The 21,713-nt window shown below is 38.1% G+C and overlaps 1 protein-coding gene across 7 annotated transcripts in view; it reads left to right on the forward strand.

The window, feature by feature from the left end:
- TBC1D1 (TBC1 domain family member 1) overlaps window positions 1–19,477 on the forward strand; it is a 100,083-nt gene extending 80,606 nt beyond the window's left edge. For all 7 annotated transcript variants that reach the window (XM_014262241.2, XM_014262231.2, XM_005517776.3 and 4 more), the window contains 7 exons: window positions 1,767–1,928; window positions 3,737–3,895; window positions 8,392–8,636; window positions 9,067–9,226; window positions 13,401–13,570; window positions 16,263–16,433; window positions 17,686–19,477. In XM_014262241.2, the coding sequence (XP_014117716.2) occupies window positions 1,767–1,928; window positions 3,737–3,895; window positions 8,392–8,636; window positions 9,067–9,226; window positions 13,401–13,570; window positions 16,263–16,433; window positions 17,686–17,883 (1,265 nt within the window). In that variant the 3' untranslated portion in view covers window positions 17,884–19,477. The remainder of the gene's footprint in view (window positions 1–1,766; window positions 1,929–3,736; window positions 3,896–8,391; window positions 8,637–9,066; window positions 9,227–13,400; window positions 13,571–16,262; window positions 16,434–17,685) is intronic.
- Window positions 19,478–21,713: the final 2,236 nt, after the last annotated feature.

Raw genomic sequence — 21,713 nt, forward strand, 5'->3', positions numbered from 1 at the left:
AAATTGTTTAGATAGACTGAAGTATTTTGTGTGAACACACACCTAAAATAAAACTATGAGTGCATGTATTTAATGTATCTGTAGTTAATCACTGAATTAAAAATTAAATAATCTGAGGTCCAAACCTTGAAAGAACTTGGGTAACCTCAACACTCACATGAATAACCTCATTGAATTAAGTCATTCACATGTGAAAGCAACTACAGGATGAGGAGGTACACTTCCCAGATATAAACAGTTCTTTTCAGTTTTTAAAATCAAGAAGCTTGTATAGTCAGTGGGAGTACAGGACAAGATAACCCTTTGTGACTCTCAGAATTCAATAATTTACAAAATCTTAACTGCAGATACAGGTCTCAGAACAAGCTGAGTTTAGTGTGTTGATAGTGTCATTATGCAATTAAAATGTTAAGCAATCTTTAACTGTTTATTAGATTTATATAAAGGAGTTGAAAATACAAGTTATGGAGAGTTAAATTACCAAAAGATAATATAATAACATTTTAACATAGACTGTCTCAAGACTGAAATGGATAGGAGTGATTCTATCAGTTCATACTGTGAAATCCTCAAATGTAGCATCAGGCTTATGATATATGACAGAATGTCCTCAAAATAAGTGTACCTTGTTACCATTACAGCAATGCATCATCACAAAAAAGAAGTACTGCAAATACATTGGGGCAAATTAGTTAAGAAACACAATCACTTCATGATACATTATTTTTTCTTAAAGATAGCTTCAAATCATGTTATTTGTAGGACAATTACCTTTTAATTTTTATTTAATACTATAGAACCTTTCCAGTCTTTTATGTATTTTGAACTTTTGCTCCTCTCATTTTTTGCAAGTAGAGAGCTGCTCTTGGCCTTGAACTGGGTGCACTGAGTACTCAGCCACCTTACCAGCCTAGTTAAAAAATTGGAACCTATTTTGTTAATTTCTCCATAAATTTCCCACTGTTTGTCTCTCCTTAGTGTTGTCTTTGTATCTTCATCTTGATTTCCTTATACCATTTTCTTTCATCATTTCATCCTTTTAGGAATAGATGATCAACATATTTGTATCTCATATGAGCTCCTCCTCTTTTTTTCCTATTCTATTTTTTCAGTCTAATTACCTGCACAAATCTATCCACTATTACAAAACATGCTTTATTATTTAGTTTACATGATTAACATTAATAAATCTTGTTTTCCAGACACATTATAGTACTAAAATGCCCCTACAGAAAAAAACAACTTAAAAGTTTCACCAAAACTTCCTTTGCAATTCTTACTCTACTTCTAAATTTTGGAATTATACTCAGCTATGGAATAATTTTCATTTCTGCCTTGGTCTTTTGATGCTTTCCCAGCTATTGTATTTTGTTTGTCATTACTATTATGGGGCTGTATGCATAGCAAATAGATGACTAAATTTGGTTTCTGTTTTTATTTGCTGAAATTCTTCTGTACTGAAGAGCTGGGAAAAGGAAAATTCCTGTTATAAAAATCTTATGTTTATTTCATTAGTCATCGTGTCTCATGTTTCTTCATATTTAGGAGTTGATTAGGAGTAGGGAATTCAATTTAACTGGTCAAACACAATTAATATTGCATATAATATCTTTAAAAAACCAAACAAACCAATTCAACCCCAGAATCTTGAAATTTTAGATATGAAATGTTTCAGGTGGATAGCATGGGAGAGTTATAAGTTAAATTAATCCATTTTACAAATAGTAAGCAATATTAACTGCTACATTCATTATATCACTTTTTAGCATCTGAAAACAATTTGCAGAACAGACGCCTGAAACTTGACTATGAAGAAATCACACCATGCTTAAAAGATGTAACTTTGATTTGGGAAAAAATGTTGAGCACACCTGGAAGGTCAAAGATTAAATTTGATGTGGAAAAAATACATGCTGCTGTTGGACAAGGTAAACAGTTCGTTTTTAGAGTTGTTGAAATGCATGTAAATTGTATCTGAAAAGGAATAGTGTGGCCACTTAACCACTCCTTATAACCATATTCTCTCTAGTGCTGTTCCTCAGGCTGCTGACTAAACAATGGTACCATCGTGGTTATGCAACTACCAGTCCCTTTCAGTGGTAGCTGCAGTTGTATCACAGGAGCTATAGCATACATTTTTAAATAACATCTGCCCTTACCAGGACAGTTGTATGCTACCTCAATGTATTGCAATTTTTGCAATCTGATTTTATAAATTAAAATTTACAATTAAAGAAAAAAAGCCTGGATAATACCAATAAATGACTGTGTGAATAACTGAAGAAGCCCTCTGCACTGTTTTCTGGAAATTCTCTGTTCCAGCCTGTGTACTGTGTGCACAAACAATAAACATGGGTATCTCTGCAGAACTGCCTTTTCTCTGAGTTCAAGAACACTTTGTCCCTGCAAGCACCACTTACAGTCTTCCTCGCAACTGCAGGGCTGACTAACCACCCCTATCTCCACTGCAGCAAAAGTAATATAACCTAAGGATGTTTTTTAAATGTTCTAAGAAATTGGGCTATTACTCAATGTTATATTTGCCATGGTTGGACCCAAAGGCCTTAGGCTGAGAGCTGTATGGACCAATGGTGAAGGTGGCTACTCCAAGGAGCTTTTTGTAGCTCTTTACAGAGGTTTCCAAGACGTAAAGGAAGTAATAAGATTTTACCACTCTCAGAAGCTTTATATTTTAAATATTGCACCTGACTATGTGCAATTATACAAGCAAATGAAACCAAATTGCCCATTTAAAATGACTGGGTAAGTCTAGATTTCGAACAATATCAAATCCTAGTATGTTTTGCTATCTTTCCGTGTAACTTGTATGCTTGGGTAAGTCTTGATTCCTCCTATTGTTATTGTCCTCCATATGTTATATATATACCAGAAGAAAAAAAACAGTCCTTAAAACTTCAAGCTGTAAATTAATTTCAAACTGTAGTATCTGGTTCCAGTGCATTATGGATTAGACAGAACACTTCCCCAGGTGAAAGTGCATTGATTTCTTTTGCAGGTGATTTAATAGTGAGTCTTGTGCTGAATTAATTCTACTCTCAAAGCTTTCCATCCAGTTTAAAATGAAGGCTATCATTACTTATGTGAAATAGTTATGTAGCATCTGCCCTTTTTAAAGAGAAATAAATTCAAACTTTAAAACATTTTTATGTGTACCAGTCATTAAGCAAGCCGATGGCAAAACTAGAAATACAATACTTGCTATCAGATTATCTGCCTTGTGTTGTAGTCTCTAGATCACATCTCATTTGTACCTATTTATATTTTTGGTATCTGTGCATCCCACCTTCCTAAAATGTACTCATAACATCAGAGGCCATGCTATATGAGTGAAAAGTGTGAATTAGTTCCATTGCAGTGCTTTATTGTGTACTTTACATGGAAAAATGGGAGATAAGCTTATTGCTTTTCAGAGACCAGTATTGCAATTCTTGATGCCTCTTCTAGTGCTTCTCAGACTGGATTAACCTTAGGCAGTTTGTAGCATTTCTTTCTGCTTTAAATCACTCCTCTTAAGGTGCTGATGTCTTTTATTGGTTGAGCAAGTTAAAAGTGCTGTAGTTTCATCTACTTCTATGGTCCACTGGAGGTGGCCAATAGGGACCTGCCTGCCTTTGTAGCAGATAGGCATTTTCAGTTCCTCAATCCTGTTAGCTCAACTACAGCAGAGCCCTCAGTAGGAGTACAAATTAATGGTTTAATTGTTTTCCCTGCTCAGGAGTACCACGTCACCACCGTGGGGAGATCTGGAAGTTTCTAGCTGAGCAATACCATCTTAAACATCAGTTTCCAAGTAAACAACAACCAAAGGACACACCTTACAAAGAACTCCTGAAACAACTAACTTCCCAACAGCATGCAATTCTTATTGACCTAGGTAAGTACAGTAGTGGTCTGAAATTAAAACAAGGGGCTTAGTATCTCTGTAAGATACTTCAAGAAGCTGACACACAAAATGCCTTTCACTATTTAGTAATAGGTTGTTGGTAAGAATTGTTTCTAATCTGGTGGGAGAAATCAGGAGCTGATGTTTTTCCAAGAGGATCACAGCTCTTGTGTGGGGGATAACCCCACATTGAACTCAGTATTCATTATGCTCTTCCCTAATAAAGGTAAAAAATAAATGTCTTCCAGAGCATAGCACTGACACTTTGGTTCTGAGGAGCTGTGTGGGTCAATTTAAGAAGTCCATTATCACTGCATTTGATTAAATGAATTTGCAGTGAAAAATTCCATCAAAGGAAATGATGTACTGCAAGTAACCAAATGTCATGTGAAAGAATGATAAAAATTTATAAGAAAAGTTGTACTTGGACTGATCTGAATGATTAATACCCATTGCATTATTTTCTCTTACATCTTTTCTGTAAAGCAGTAGTACAGAATTGTCCCATCATAATTCTGCTCTTTATAACTACTCAAGCAGTATTTAAGCATTTTTCACTGCAAATGGATCTACCCCCTTTCTTGCCTCTTGATGAGGTAGGATTACCCCTACACAGAGCTGTCTGGGAGCACCCCTTTATTATTTTATTAAAAATTCAGTGTGCTGTCTTCAGTGGGTACTAAACTGTGAGAAGATTTGTCAAGCTTAACTGGTGACCTAAGCTTTAGATAATAAAGAGGCTATTTTCTCCTTTTTTGGAGCACTTGGTAAAGTGAGTCAAAATACCAAAAGTATATACACCAAGTATAGCAAAATACCAAAGCAGTGCATAGAAAATACACAGGAATGTGAAGGAACAGGTGTGTTTCTGCAGACAGTGGTGTGGCAGGAGGTGGGAAAGGGTGCTGGTGGAGGTCACCTTCACTTTCCCCTACTTGGCAGACCTGCCTGGTTTTGACATGGCACTGGGAAAGTAACAAGCCAAGGAGCTTTAATGCCAGCTGGGAATAGGCAGTGGTAGTGTGTGTAAATTGTCTTCCTTCAGATTTTGCACACCAATCTAGGAATTCCCCTGGACTGAGCAGTGCCAGACAACAATCTTTTGTGTTTGAGAGAGACATTTACATGCAGCCAGAGATCATTTACTAGCAAATACCTAATGGTCCAGCATACCTGGTGTTGATAGCCCTGGCAGTGAAGGGTGGGACACTGAAGTGGTTCAGTGAGAGGTGAACAGTTTTGTGCTGGGTTAATTAATTGAACACCTTAGCAGAGGGATGGTGCTGGAATGACTCCTGGACAGTAGGGAGCACAGTCAGTCTGAACTTGGTTGTCTCGAATAGCAAACTGGGGATTACTGGCTCGGCAAGCTGTTTGTATTTTCTACCCGATTCTGCACACAAATACTTTCTCATCTTAGCCACACACTCTTGTAGAAACAAATGACTGCATGTGTTGGCAAATCGGTAACTTCATGGTGGTTTTCATGCAAATTGTAGTTTCTGCTGGCTATTTGCCAGCCCATTAGCTGAAAGAGGAATTGGGCCCTGTCATAACCATAAGGTGAATGAGGAAGCTGAAGACTTCCTAGTGATTCACACTGAAATAACTGGATAGAGAGCTAGAAGGGATTTGTACGTTTTGACTTGTGTTCCTTCAGGCTATCAGAAGCATTTTTTCTTAAATCTTTAAGAATCCTTCTGAGAGCATGCTCGAACTTAGTTGAATTGATGCATCCTCAGATGTAAATAGTGCTTCCTGAGGCCAGGTATGTGCATGTGGATGCAGAGCTGAGGTATAGCAGCTGCTTTGCTGGCCCAATTTACATGTTACAATGTTATCAGTGTAGGAAACCATCCATCACTGGGTGTTGCTGAACAACACAGTAGAAAAATTACTTTTTGTTTTATTAAATTTTAAAAAATAAAGTAATAGGTACTTTTTTAGTAGTCCCTATTGCATTCTGGGGCTCTAGAGGTATCACAGTTAATTTAATCTTTTTGGCAGGGCCAGAGATCTTTGCTCCAAAATGAAGGCTAAAATTCTTAATTAAGCTAACATCACAGCACTTGGAAACACATCAGCTTGTGAGTTTAGTAGTTCTTCTCCTCCTCTATTTACTGGTTTTTAGAAGTTCTTAGTGGTTTTATTCTTGCTAAGCTTTTAACTCTTTTTCATGACTTACATGAAATGAACTTTGCTGCCTGAGTGAGGCAGTGCAGGTCTTCCTTTAGACTGTGCTGCAGTAACTTGTACTTCAAGCAGAGGACTGCAAGCTCCTTCTCATTTGAAAGCTAGAAATACTTATTCTGTAGCATTCAACTCTGACACCCTGGCAAGGGAGACCTACTCAGAACTGAATGCCATGTCACATGTGACAGGTAGAGCAACTACCAGATGGCAGAAGAACTCTGCCCCAGGCTTTGTCTTGTAACAGGAGTTCTGATATTATCTGGCAGCACAGCAGCATTCCAGGAGCTAAAGGGTGGGGTGGTATTTAACAAGTGGGCAACCATAAAACAAGCTCCACTTAATACTAGAACAAAAGAGGTATTCAAATTCCTCCTCTGTTGAGGTATTTCACAGAGGAAGTTTGATAGGGGGAGGGTTTTTCCTGAAAGCGAAAAATTTGCCTTTGGAATTTTTTTTTTTAAATCTGTAAAGGTTAAGTCTTTAATGTCTTTGTTCACAGAATCACAGAGTGGTTGAGATTGGAAATGAGCTCTTGAGGTCATCTAGTCCAAATCTCCCTTTCTCAAAGCAAGGTCTGCCCAGGCTGTTTAGGATCATGTTTGCTCAGCCTTTGAATAAGTCCATAGATGGAGAATTCACAACCTCTTTGGGCAGCCTGTGCCAGTGTCTATCCACCTTTATAATTTCCTGGTTTTCCATGTGTGCCCATTGCCTCTTGTTCTGTCAGTGAGCACTACTGGGAAGGGCCTGGCTTCTTCTTCTTCATTCCCTTCCACTGGATATTTGTGCACACTGGTAACATCCTCCTGAGCCTTTTCTTCTCTGGTCTTAACGGTCCCCATTCTCTCAACCTCTCTTCATAGAAGAGATGCTTCAGTCCCTCTGTTATCCTGATGGCCCTTTGCTGGGCTCTCTCCAGTGTGGCTGTATCTCTTTTGTAGTGGGAGCAGAGAACTGGGCACTGCACTCCAGATGTGGCCTCACCAGTGCTGACTAGAGGGGAAGGATCAGCTGCCTCCGGCTGCTGGCAGCATTCCTAATGCAGCCCAGGATACCATCAGCCTTCTTTGCTGCAAGGACAAATTGCTGGCTCATGTGTGACCTGGTGACCACCAGAAACCTCAGGTCCTTTTCTGCAAAGCTGTTTTCCAGATGGGTGGCAAATACTGTTGCACAGATTTGTTCCCTCCAAGTGCAGGAATTTTGCACTTTATTGAACTTTATAAAGTTCCTGGCAGCTCATTTGGCCAGCCTGTTGAGGTCCCTGTGGATGGTATCAGGTGTATCTGTCACTCCTTACAGTTTTGTATTACCTTCAGGCTTGCTGAGGGTGTGCTCTGCCCCATTGCCCAGGTCACCAGTGACCCTTGCTTACAAGGGATCAGCTGGAACAAAGGCTCCAGGCATCTTGTCATCAAGGACAACTGACAAGGGGTTGGTTAGCATCAGCCTTGGCAGCCAGCAGCAGTACCCTCACACTTCCAGGAGTCCCCTGCTGATCCTGGACATAGTCTCTGTATGCTCAAAGCTTAAGGAAACAAAACCCAGAAATGGCTGCACTAAATGCTGTGTTTGTTGGCTGCCTCGATTAGCTGTGCTCTCACATAATATGTGTGTATTTGTATATATATATATACACACACATATATATACATACATATACATATACACACACACACACACACACACATATATATATATATAAAATATGTACATATATATATAGCATATATCATAGCTGATATCCAGCTATACAATTTGTATTGTACAGCTGCAGGAAAAAAAAAAGCAAATAGAGACTGGGAGGGACAAAGGTAAGGATGGTTGTGACAAGAGACACATTTAGATGAAAAAGACAAAAAGAAAAAATAAAGGGAAGGGGCCTCATCCCAAGTAGTTCAGATGTTCTAAGTCTGTGCCTGGATCCTAATAGTTGTCCTTATTAGGACAACTTATAATAATCCTTATAATAGTTTATTAACTTATAATAAACTGTTCAGGGGCCAGTCTTAAGAATCAGGTATTCAGATGTTCCAAATAACAGGTTTTCCCCACCCCCTGACAGTTTCTAAATGAACTTTGCAATGATTGTAACAAAACAGTGGTAGAGTATAAGAGTCAATTGTTCTGTATTGTTAACATTCTTATGGTATTCCTGTGGGTTGGCTCAAAATCTACTTCTCAAAAGAATCTACATTTTTGAAAGACTGTTTAATTTGACAACATGACAAGGATTTGGGGATTTTTGTTGTTTATTTTTTAGTTTAAGTCACTAACTTCAGCTCTTTTCACAGGGCGCACGTTTCCAACACATCCATACTTCTCAGCACAGCTGGGAGCTGGGCAGCTGTCACTCTACAATATTTTGAAGGCCTATTCACTCCTGGACCAGGAAGTAGGATATTGCCAGGGCCTCAGTTTTGTAGCAGGAGTTTTACTACTTCATATGAGTGAAGAAGATGCTTTTAAAATGCTGAAGTTTCTTATGTTTGACATGGGCCTGAGAAAACAGTATCGTCCTGACATGACAATTTTACAGGTATGATTTCATTATTTTTTTAAGTAAAGGATGCTAATGTTAAATAATAATAATGCAATACAGCTAGCATTGTCAAAGCCTAAACTTATACTGAGTTCTTAAAAATAGGGAAGGATAATCTAGGAAAAGAATACATCATCTTAAATGCATGATTTTCAAATCAAAATACTTCTGGGGAAACTATGGAAACCATAAATAAGTATTCAAATGCGGTTCAAGTGACTGTACAATTGAGCCTGTTGTAGGCTTAAAGGTGACCCATCCTGTGTCTTTTAGGTGGCTTCCAAGTATTTCTTATTCCCACACAATTTCATCCAAACATCAGTTGACAAATACCTTTCTCTGTTTCTGACAAGTATGAATCATGGTCTTCGCTATTATGAATGTTAAAACTCATTGATCTTTAGTAATTTATTCTTATTCCATGCAGATCCAGATGTACCAATTGTCTCGACTTCTTCATGACTACCATCGAGATCTCTATAACCACCTAGAGGAACATGAGATTGGCCCCAGCCTCTATGCTGCTCCCTGGTTTCTCACCATGTTTGCCTCCCAGTTTCCCCTTGGATTTGTGTCCAGAGTGTTTGGTAATTCTTCATAAGACTTCTCCCTGTTCTTTCTGAAGTCTTACATTTGGAATCTTGTTATTAGGAACAGCATTATTATCCAACCTGTTTTAGACATCCAGGAGAAAAACTTTGCTAACTGTGAACAGGAGAAAAACAACAGGAGTCATCCTATGGAGTGTGCAGTGTGTCAGTAAAACTGGAAGAGAGACGAGGAAAGTAAACTACAGTCCCTAATGTCTTTTCATCTTCGTTGTTACCTTTTCCCACCTTGTAACCACTTCTAGAGATGTAAAATTTGATGCCGTGAAGGCAGCCATTGTATTATGACAATGACACTTCAACACCAACAATTAGTTATTTCCAAGCTAAAAAGAGATGTGGCAAAGGCATCATCTGAGAAATATATCCACTTACTCCACTATCATAATTTCCAGCAGTGTCAGCAGAAGATTATCTCGAGGATTATGTTTTAAAACACACACAGAGATGGCCCTTGCAGTGTAATTGTGGATTTACTCTGCAGAAATACAAGACATTTAAACTGTGTTTCTTATCCTGGCAATTTTAGTTCCAAAAATGTTTGGAATCATCTGGGATTTAGTTTCTAAAGTCACATCTATTGCCTATTTTTAGAATCTACAGAAGCTTTCCTTTTTAATTAAATGCCAATTAAAAATTTACCTTGATGCTTTCTTCTGGATGTATATTTCATAGATTCATGTTTGATAGGATGCTTTGTTGTTTCCTTTTCAGTTGTTTGTTTTTCAACTTCATTATGTGGTACTGGATTGTCCATAATGAGTGGGGTGGATTGGAGCTTTCTCCCCAGTTCTTCTCTTCTAGTGAGAAGCTAGTTTGATTTGCCTTAGTCCCATTTAAGAGATGCAATGAAGAAATTATTTATTTGTGGATTAATATTGACACTTTCCTGATTTAAAAACAATATGGTCCTGTCTACCACAAATAGTAATATAGAGCTCCAGAAGAACAAACAGCAGTTCTGTTGAAGGACATGCTAAAAGTAAGGCTAGAAAAATTCACAGTGAAAAGAGCTGTATGTCCCATGATTAGCATTCAAACTCATGGGAAAACAGCATGTTTTTTTACCTGGAAGAGTTCAAAGCAGGTTAATGTACTTCAACAAGTATGTAGCTGACAATAATAAATTGTAGGAATCATGAAATGCTGTATGCAAGTGTCATATACCAAGTTTATGATTAGCTCATCTTTTTGTTATTCTTAATCTTTCATAGTATTGTACATGGTAAGAAGCATTTGAATGGAGCAGTTGACTGCAGTGAGGTTATAAAAGTGCCTTGTGTATCCAGTATATTTGGATTTCTGCCTTAATAGTCAGATTAGTATTTTCTCTGTCATTGAAGGGATTGCAGGGCTTTAGAAAACAAAGACTTTGCCTTAGAATAGAAGGCACGGAAGCATGATCTTCACATGTATGATTTTGGGTCAAGAAGAGAAAAGCATGTGTGACAGAAACTGTTGCCTCTTAAAAACCTCTGATGTTTTTTAGAGAGAAAGTTCAATGTGACCAACTCTTGCAGTTTTGTATTTAGTGTTTTCATTAAATTCAGTATTTCCTTTGTATTTAGTAATTTCCTTAAAACAGTGTTTACTGGAGCTATGTAGGTTAGGAACATTGGACATTCTCTTACATTAGAAAGTAAAATCTCATCCTTGCCCATATTAAAGATTCTGAAACACAACTTTAAATAAAAAAGGCTAGAGCTATCACTCTGCCAGTGGCTGTCATTAGCAGCATGGCAAGTTAAAATCCAGTCATTTTTGACCTATGTCTTCATGCACTTTTGCAGAACATCCAAATTTTTATTCTTCATTTACTAGAACCCTTGAGAGGAAAGAATATTGATGCTGAAGTAACTGATTTATAGGTTACTAACAGTTTGAGATTGCACTGCCATTTTCTAACATGTTATTTCTGAACCTCTAGTATCTGAAACTAGCTCTTATTTAATTATACAGTTGTTACAGACCAATCCTTTGGATTTCCATAAAGTGTGCTTTTTGCAGGCATCTAACAGACAGTATGTAAAAGAAGTGGGTTAGACTGTTTTATGAATCAAATAGCAAAACTCCTTTTAAGTTTTTATTTCTGTCCAAACTTTCAATACTTCTCATGAGCAGGAGCTGTTGAAAGTACAGTGTTAAGAAAGATGCGTTATTTAGTACCCCTGCTCACTTACTAATAGAGGAGATTTGATAGAGCAGTGTTTATTTTGTTTCAAGATTGTAGATAAAACTTGATTTTTTTAATCCTGTAGACTGTCAATCATGCTGACATTAATTTGGGTACCTTCACTGTATTGTTGTTGGCTGGGAGCCCACTTAATATGAAGCATGGGGAGTGGATAACAAATAGGTCTTTGTTAAGTACTTGCTGTTTTAAATGAGAGAGAGATTTCAGCTGTGTTATTACCAGCTCAATCACACATACATTAATTAACAACTTTTAGGTCACCTTGAGTTAATCTGCATGTCATTATGGGGCAGGTGCTGAATCATAAAAACATTCTTTTTATCTCCGTGTTTTTCACTTCGTGTTTCTAGCTGTTCTTCAGTATTTCCTGTCCTAATATAGAGCTTTCTCTATGAATAATTTTCCCATAGTTTTGAGTTTCAACAGAGAATTGAGGCAGATGCCACCACTTTTTAATAATTTCTGCCACTGGAGTTCATATTCAGCTCAACACAGAGCTGAAAAATGTTACACCCCTTTTAGGACAAACAGGGAAAAAGTGTGAGATTTGTGGTTAGTTTTCATTTGTGCTTTTCTTTCTTGGAGAGACATACAGAGTTACGGCTTCAACATTGCAAGCTAAAGAGTGAAAGAGGGGAATTTAATTATGATACAAATTTGGAAATAGAGTTTGGTTTTAGTAAGAAAAGCTGTTAGCCAGTGCTTTCATAGGTTCTTCACTACATCAGAGATAACTATAGTTTTGCTAGTAGTTGTTTCCCTTACAGCATGGTGGGTTTTTTCTACCTCTCTGCTTTACTCATATTTTTTTTTTCTTTTTTTTTAATATCAAGATATACCTTTTTTTCTTTTTTTTTTTTTGTGCCACTGTGCTACTTTGTATGTGATTGTGGCTGCAATCACAGCTTCAAATACAAAGTGGGGAAAGAACAAGAGAGAAGCCCTTTCAAAGTAAATTTATATTTAGGAAATATGATAAAAACCCCACAGTATCTTCTATTCCTTTATCACCTCTATCAGTATTGTTTCATTTGTTAGGTGCTTATGTCTGTAGCAAGGTGAGTCCTTCAATGAAACCAGGAGCAGATTCTGAGTTAGAGTAGCAGGAAAGTCAAATGGAGGGCAATACAGATTTGGTTTCTTGTCTGATGCCTTTATTGCAGACTTATATTTCTTTACTCTATAAATACATAGGCACTTTGGAAAAGAGAAGAAAGGGAAGGGCATTACATTGAAAAGTCACTGTATACTGTGATTTCAGTGTGCTTGGTATGCCAGGTGCTGTCATTGCAGGGCCACCTGCAATATTTACACTTGAGCTGTATGAGTAAGATTTCAGGGCACTTATTAGTATCATTATTAGCATATTAACAGAAGTGGTTGAGGCACATAAATAAGCATGTGCACCTGAAACTTGAAACTACTGGAAAATGTGCATTTAGCCTCATGCTCAGTGTTGTATCATCGTTTTGTGGCTTTTTCCACCACATGAGAAAAAAACAAAAATTCAGATCTTTAGTTGTGTCTTCAGGTATAGGTTTTTTTCCCTGTTGTATTACAATTTTAAAGGGCATTTGGATTAGATTTCTATTCAGATTTATATTCCTACAAACATTAAAACAGCCCACTAAATTATAACATGCATAAAAAGTGGCAACATTGATAAACTTGATTACCTAGTTTATTGCAGACTTAGCTTAAACTTGAATTGCTTTTTTTTTTTGTGAAAACCCACTAAACAAATTAGTGATTGTGTTAGTCAAGTGTGCTATTCACAGTAATAATCTTGATCCTATAAAACTTCTAAAGCCGTAGCAAAAAGCACTTGCCCAGCACAGTGTATCTAATCTCCAGATCACTTCTATCAGAAGTTGTTGTTATTGGACAATTTATTGTTTTGATATTCTTTTCAAAAGATGTGATTGCTTGATATAACCTGTTTTTTCCTTGTTTTCACAGATATGCTTTTTCTTCAAGGATCTGAGGCTATATTTAAAGTGGCTTTAAGCCTTTTGGGAAGCCACAAGCCCTTGATTCTGCAGCATGAGAATCTAGAAACTATTGTTGATTTTATTAAAAGCACTCTCCCCAACTTGGGTTTGGTACAGATGGAAAAGACCATCAGTCAGGTATGAAATAAACTGAACACATCAGTGGTGTGCAAAGGAATGCTCCTGTTCTTGATAGAAAAAGCAGAACAGCTACTTCAACCTGAGAGCTCTCTTGTAGTTTGGAAGATGTTGAAAACTTTTGGAAGCAGATGACTTGTAAACTAAGATGACTTAGTAGCTTTGTATGGCATTGTAACCACTGGATATTGTCGCTTTATAAAGCCTTTAGTGAAAATTATTTATTTTTCACCTTAGAATCTTGCCTTCCAAGTTGCATATCAGAAGCAATAATTGACTAACAGTATCACAAATGTTACCCTTACTTAATGAAACTAGAAACCTCCCTACATTGACTCTGTCTCTACTGGCTTTTATGGTGCTGCCCCAGTAAGTACCAACAGCACCTTTGTAATTCTGTCAGGAGTGCATGGGTTGTGACCCATGTTGCAGGAGTTGCAGTGGGTTGTGACTCTAGACAGCAAAACTTGGAATCCTTGATACAGTTGTTTTAAACAGCAGACAAGAAAATGCAGTATTACCAAGATAGCAGAATACTCGAGGTGATACTTATGGAATATGAAAAAATCAGAAATTATTTTAATTAAGGCTTGCCTGCTTAAAAACCCTTAGTGTTTTTATGCTTGACATCTAAACTGCACCAGGCAAAGAGAAGATGGGCTTTAGCCAGTTTTTCTGAAGGCCTTTGTGGTCCAGAACCTAGGGGCTGCACTGTGCAGAACCACAGATGCTGACAACCTCCCAAAGGCTGCTGGAGATCAAGGCCTGTGGGTTGATAAAGAAAGTAGCAGCAGCAGCACAGTGCTCTGCAGAGGGCTGGCCAGGGGCTCCCTCCGAGCCCTGGCAGCAAAGCTCCTGGGGACACAGCTCACATTAGGGCCAGAAAAATGACTCCTAGTGCTTACTATCAAAGGAAGGAGATGAGGACTAGAAAGTCTGTGTAAGGGGAAGGAAAGCAAGGAATTTCCAGTGGGAGAAGGATGTTGTATGTTACCTGCCAGGCTGAAAGACCTGCAGTGCTTAGGTGGCCTGCAGAAAACCCTGTGCTTTGAGTGGAAGGAGCAAGGGATGCTCTGTTTAGGCAGCCCTGACTGCTCTAAATTTGAAGTGGGTAGGTAGAAGTGAGTAGAATGAAGAGCAGTTCCCCTGCTTTGATCAGGGCTGACTTTGAAGAGAACAGCTGCTAGACCAGCCCACAGTCCATACACAGCTCCTGGTTTAATCCCCATGGTCTTCATCCTTCTGCAGCATGGCCTTCGGTTCTGTGCCTTAACATGCCTTCAGTTGGCTAGGTTACAAATTAAACTTTTTATTGCCTCATGTTTCCCTTCTTTCAGATTTGATACTCTGGTTATGACAGCAGGGATTTCCCTCCCTCTTCAGGAGCACAGAGGCTAGAAGTGGCAGAGGTCATGAGATGAACTAACACCCTGCCCTGCTGAATTGCACTGCTTGTTTTACTGAAATTTCAACAGGGTGTCTTCTCCAGAGATGCTCAGATTGACAGAAAATTAAAATTCCCTATGTGTAATCAAACTTGAATTAAACTGTATTCCTTCTGTGCATAGATGCCCAGTGTATATGTTTCTTCTGTCATTTAACTATGAGATAATTTTTTATTGGACATGTGACAGAAACATTTCATAAACCGATGTTTTCTTTAACCAGTAGTTAAAGTTTTGTAGACAGAGCAGATAAATAAAATAGGCAAATGTTCCTGTTACTTTTAACAGGTATTTAAGATGTGATTTGACATTTGACTCATTTTCAAGATGAATAAAGTACAAGAGGTTTAAAAATAAAGAATTACCCTGGAACTTCCATTCTTGGGCTATTTTTCAAATACATTTTGTAATCAACTTTTATTTCTTCTATGTTCTGTGACTTGGCACACTTGTCCTTTTAATTTACTACCTTCTTCGCTGCTTGTAGAGGAGATGGGAGTCATAGTTACGAATAATTTGAAGGCAGATGCTTGCCAAAACCTAGAAAAAGGAAAAGAATATAGTAGGTTTTTTCCTTTGGGTCACTCTTCATCTCAGTTTATTTATCTGATTTTAAAATAAAATGTTTTCTAAATGTTCATGGATAAGACTGACCATTTGTTTCAGTGATTTGTAGTTAACAATAATAGAAATCTATTTTGATATTACATAATGTCTTTGTTAAGTGTGTTAGTGTAAGGATAGATAATTTTCTTTCAGTCTGTAAAAAGACTATAGAATCATAAATAAAGATAGTAAAGTCTACTGTTTTTTATTTAAAGCTTTTATTTTACTTAGCCTTACATTTGTACATGTGGCAGATGAGTTTGGACCACACTTTTTCTGAACTGATAACTGATTCCGGGTATGACTGGAAGGGTTTATACCAACTGAGATGTATTAAATTTGAAAAGGGGAATACCCTACAAAGTCCACACCCTTGAAACCTTTAGTGTAAGTAGTTTTGCTTAAGTCAGGCAGCGAATCAGTAGCAAAGTTTTCAAGTAGATCCAATGCTAATGTATTGCACTCTACTGCCTCGGGCTTGCCATTTCCACAATAGGAAATGTCAATGCCAAAAAATAAGTCCTTTTTTTATATACACTGATTAAATATCTAATTTAGATCTAGATCAATATATTTTGAAGCCTTGAAAGACTAATGTTTTTGATCTGCACAGCACTTAATAATGTTTTTATATACAACAGGTGTTTGAAATGGATATTGCCAAACAGTTGCAAGCTTATGAAGTTGAATATCATGTGCTTCAGGATGAGCTTATAGATTCATCTTTAAATGACAATCAGAGACTGGATAAATTAGAAAAGGCAAACAGTAGCTTGCGCAAACAAAACTTTGATCTTCTGGAAGAACTGCAGGTACAATTTATATTTCATATATCCTTAACATTCTAATTTACTAATTTATACACCTTTTCAGAAGATACTGTCCTACACTACATCACAGGAGGGGTTAATGTTTGGTCTAGTGAATTTAAAATATAGCCACTTAAAAGTTTTACTTACTTTAGCCTTCAAAGTTTACATGCAGAAGAATTCGTGAGAGAAGGGTGGTTAGAGCATATACTTGTAATTACTGAAAAGTTGATTCAACACACTGCCTCTTCTCTTGTAATTAAAATCGTATCTTTAGATATCATGGGGACCGTGGTTGAGCAGGGAGGCTGTGACTAGATGACTTCCAGTGATCCCTTCCAACCCTACCAGTCTGTGATTCTGTGATCTTTCACCCACTCCTGTCCCTATAGACCTGACAGACTTAAACAGTTTATTACGAAGCTCATCTCCACTTGAGTGCTGGCAAGCCAGCAGCTAGAATCACAGCAGGGAACTTAACTATCTAACCCTGTGGTGTTGGAGCAATCCCTTTGTCTTGGAGGTGGGCTTCATCAGACTTTGTTTCATAGGGTGGAAGGTGACCCATTGCTGATAGGAGGAAAATGCATCATCAAATAATGTGGGTCAATACTCTTTGTCCCCAGTATTTTGTCCCCAAAGGCTGAACTTTTTAACCCATCACAATTACATGATGGGTAGTGGGTTTATCAGAAAGGCAAATACTTTGCTGAAAGCAAAGACCACCCTATATTCATGTCTCCAAATGTTATCCAGTGATGAAACTTCCAGATATCTGATGTTGTCACAGTACCTACAGGTCTCACATGATCAGTCTGAACAATCTAATACTTTGTTTCACCATGAAGTAGAATGTCAGTATGTGCAGCCTTTTGAGGGAGAGTTTTTGAAATTTTCCACAATTTGTTTTCCATTTGCATATTGCTCTAAATCCTCTTCTTTGCCTTCAGACCTGGTGTTTGTTGGACTCAATGTTGAGTTGTCTTTGTTTTGCAAAGCAACGAGTGTGGCTGGCCAAAAATATCTCCCAACTGACCCATATATGCTTATCTTAACCTGAAGTTCTTCGGTATAAAATTTGCAGATTTGGTAACTTTCTAATTTCATTACTTTGCATTATATTCTGAGTTTAATTTCTAAAGTATTTTATATGTATTCACGTATCTAAAAAAATAAAGATGGTTTCAGTCATTAATGAATTTACCCTTTTTTCCCTTCCCATCCTTTCTTCCCTCCTATCTTTTTACTTTGATAGGTGGCTAATGGCAAAATCCAAAACCTCGAAGCTACAGTAGAGCTTTTATTGACCAATGAAGGCAAACTGAAGCAGTCCATTCTCACTCTTGAGCAGGAGCGAGCAGCTCTGCTGAAAGCTGTGGAAGAGATGCAAAAAAAGATGGGTGATAGAGATGGGAAGCCTCTACTTGCTAGACAAGAACTGGCTGCTGACTGACCTGCACAGTTGTAAGGGAGCAGAGAAGCTGAGCAAGAAACAAAGGGAAGAACTGAGTCATTTTGTCATGATCCATGGGGATTTGACGTTGTCATGTTCATTGTACACGCCTTACTGTGGCAAAGCAAGATATTGGCATGGTGGCTTCCGTACCAGAGAAGCTGGTTTATTGGGGAAAAGACTCTTCTCTTCTTAGTATGTAGAAATGCTGTGAGGAGTAAGATTCCACATAAGAAATAGTAAACAGGAGAAACTTACTAGTGTGTGCAGTCCTACGCAATATACTGTAAATATGGTATGGATTCTTCAGTAAGTGCTTCTAAACCTAAGTGCTTTGGGTTTGTCACATTTTTGGTTGTGTCTGGATCATCACCATGTTAAGTAGGACATCCTTTAGAAGGTCTTTTGAAGAAATATGTCAGTGTAAATGGATGACTGCCCCATTGCAGCTATGCAGTGGTAACATTTACAGGTGATTTGTGATTAGACTTGAGATTTTTGACAGTGTAATTCCCCTACAGCTTGGCTGGGTTCTGTTAATTATGTTTACACCTCAGAATGCTTCCTGATGCTTGAAGGTGTCAATTCATTGGACGGACGCCAGGGAGCTGGACATTTTCATATGTAACTATGCATAACTGGGGGTTGCCTTCCTTTTTTTTAACTGTGTTGGTTTAGTATATTTCTTGTTTAACTACCACTGATTTAGTATATTGTTTGTTAGCATTATCTGATAAGCATTCTGTATATAGTAATTGCATTATTCCTAACAAAATATACTGACATTATTTGCTGAAGCCTGTGACTCTTGCAGCATCATTCTAGGATTTATATTCAGACTCCTCTAATTTTATCTTATTTATTTCTGATCTGCTGTGTGATATAAGACATCTTTTTTGCTGGGAAAGTAATGTCCACTGTCATTATTTTCCCCTTTATTTGCTACTCTGTGCCCACCCATCCTCTGAGAAATGTAAAGACTTTTTCTGAAGAAGTGGAGTTATTTCAAGAGCTTCATGGTGTGCCAGATATTCTTAAACTGTTTCATAAAGGGTACAGAAGTTCTAATTAGGACACCATTATTTTTGCAATGCATCTTTCAAATAAGATTGCATGTCTAAAAAAGTCTCACTTTCCTTAATGTAAGAGTAGTTTGCAAGCCAGTTAAAGCAACACTTTGCAATAATACCCATTGTTATGCTGTTGTTTGAGTTTGCCTGAGAATTAGAAATATTGCCATAGTTTTTTTCAGTCCCTAAGCACTGAGTTAATAGGCACTAGTATTTTGTTACAGTGGACATTCACACAGGATACAATTTTTATATGTTTGGTTTTTGCAAGTCCACTTTGTATTCATTTAGTATTGAAATTCCACATACATCAGTTATTATTAATCCATTTACCTCTTAAGCTTGTTTTTTTAATTTGGAAATCCATAGTGAAGCTTACGCTTCATGTTTAAAATCTTGTCGTAATGGACCTCACTCATACTGTTAGATCACTCAGTAATGTTGTATTTTTACAGCATAATGCCATAGTTCATACACTGACTTTTTAACAAGAGCAATAAAAATAATAATAATCTATGCCTAAATCTATGTTGTTACATTTTTTGACTTTGAAAAACAAAACCACAGTGGGTGGGGTGGGGTGCCAGTTCAAAACCACATAAGGTGAGACTTCTCCTGGAAGTACTGTACTGTCTACAGTGGTTGTTAATTTCCATTAACTCCCTGGTACAATGAAACAGGTCCTTCTGTGTAGTTAGAAAAGCCTGAAGTTGCTTGTTACCTATTTACCAGTCATGCTTTCTGAGAACAGTGTCTCTAGTTCTCATCTAAGTGCACTTAGTAATGGGCTTAGACACAATTCTCATTAAAAGGCTTTGGACTAAAGCGGAAGGGAAGTAATAGAACTTAGCAAGTTCTCAACTCTGTAAAAGCTCGGGGCTTTTCCTTCCAGAAGTATGAGAAAGAAGTAATAGAGCCTAGAGCTAGTCCCAGATACTTGATACTCCAACTGTGCTGTAGCTGAACATCCTTCAGAATATGTAAAATTAGATCTCCTATTTTCTGAGTACCAGAAATCATCACATACTGTCTTCCATATGAACAATAATTTCTGATTCAGAGAATATTTTTTTAAAAAGCCACCTGAAAATCCATACCTTGAATCCCTCAGCAGAAACAGCAAATGAACCACTCCTGGAAAATTGAAGTTGAAATAATCAACATTTTCTCCATATCACTTCTACAGATAAAAATCCTCAGCAGTGATGCTTAACCTTTGAAGTAAAGAAATAACAGTGAAGAAGGAGGGAAGGAGTTCATTGGTATGTGCAACTTAGGCTTCCAAAGGTGCATGACAAAGGCAGCAAGGGATGCAGTGTAAGCGTGCTAGTGAATCACATGGATGCAGTACGCCAGAGAGAGGTTAGCCAGAAGTGTGGAAAGAACTAATGCTGACATGTGGAACAAGAAAAAGGCAGGATCTCTGAAACCTCTGCAGTGAACAGCACTGCGTGTATGGAGGACCAGCTGTGGTGTGTTGCGGTCACCCAGTTCTGGTTTGGTTTTCTTCCATCTAGTGTGAGTGACTGTGGTAGGTACCTGGGTGTTGTACTTCTGTATTTTGCCCTGTTGTCTATTTCCAGAGATCATTATTTAATACAGAATCTGAGAAATTATACAGTGCCTATTGTGGGAAGATCAAAGCACTTTCATAAAGGCACAAATTCCCTTGTTTAGAGAGAGAATTGAGTCACAAAAAAGTGCAATGACTTGCACCAAATACTTCAGTTTCTCACTGGTTGTTGGCATCCAGTGCAATCCAGATCTAAGTCGTGTCAAACGATCTTACTGTTTTTCTGAAAGATTGCTCCAGAAGATCTGTAAGGTGTACTTGGTATGTCAGGCAGTGCGCTGCTGAAACAATGTAAAATGGGAAACACAATCCCTGGAACCTGGTCCTTTACTGGCAGCTATTCCTCCCTCCCAACAGTAACTCTCTCAGTCCCACTAAAGCATGTTGTGTCCTTACCAGGTACCTCCTCTGCAGATACCCAGCACCCACCAGCTCTTGCTTGACACATGCTGGAGTGGAGGCACTGCCAGCAATCCTGAGCAGCAAGGACTGTAGCACAGCAGTCAATCAATATCCTTGGGATTTATTTCAAACAATAATCTGGTAAGAATTGCATTATTTAAGTCACAAAACTGCAGCTAGTAGGACTCTGAATGAAGGACAGTAGTCTCTGCATGGCAAAGAAGACAAGACAGCTGGTGCTTTTTCTCCTTTGGAATCTTATTCCATCATTAAGTGGAGCAAGGAACTGAATCCAGTTCTTTGTACTTCAAGCCCGCTACAGTAGGTGCTGCAATTCCATTGTAATAAAATAGCCTGGTATGTCAAAATGGCAGAGCACACCACTTCTTAGCCAAGTCAGGTGGGATACTGTCAGTGCCCTCAATACATTCCCCTCTCTGCTGGAGATTTGACTGCTTAATTAGATAATGCAGACATCTGGCTTAGAGGCACTTCAGGCCTCCAGCAGCATTCAGTCATTTAACAGAAAGCTGGAAAAAGCCAGGTGCTTCCAACGCTGCCACCGTCTTTTAGGAGATGCATTTTAAACTGAATCTCTTGTGCTTGGCCCTTGCCTGAGCTATGTTGCAGCCACACCTGCATCTGGCTGTTTGCTTGTTGATCCTGACCTATGGGCTTGGCTTTCCTGCTTGAACTCAGCTTTGACTGGTGATCTGTTGACCTGCCTTGCTTGGTTTTTCTTGCTTTGTGGGGCATGCCCCTTGTCAGTAAGTTGTCCCCTTTGC

Source organism: Pseudopodoces humilis, chromosome 6, assembly GCF_049639895.1.
Source record: "Pseudopodoces humilis isolate 2021_Gansu_Grassland_sample_001 chromosome 6, ASM4963989v1, whole genome shotgun sequence".
In the NCBI taxonomy this organism is placed as follows: Eukaryota; Metazoa; Chordata; class Aves; order Passeriformes; family Paridae; genus Pseudopodoces; species Pseudopodoces humilis.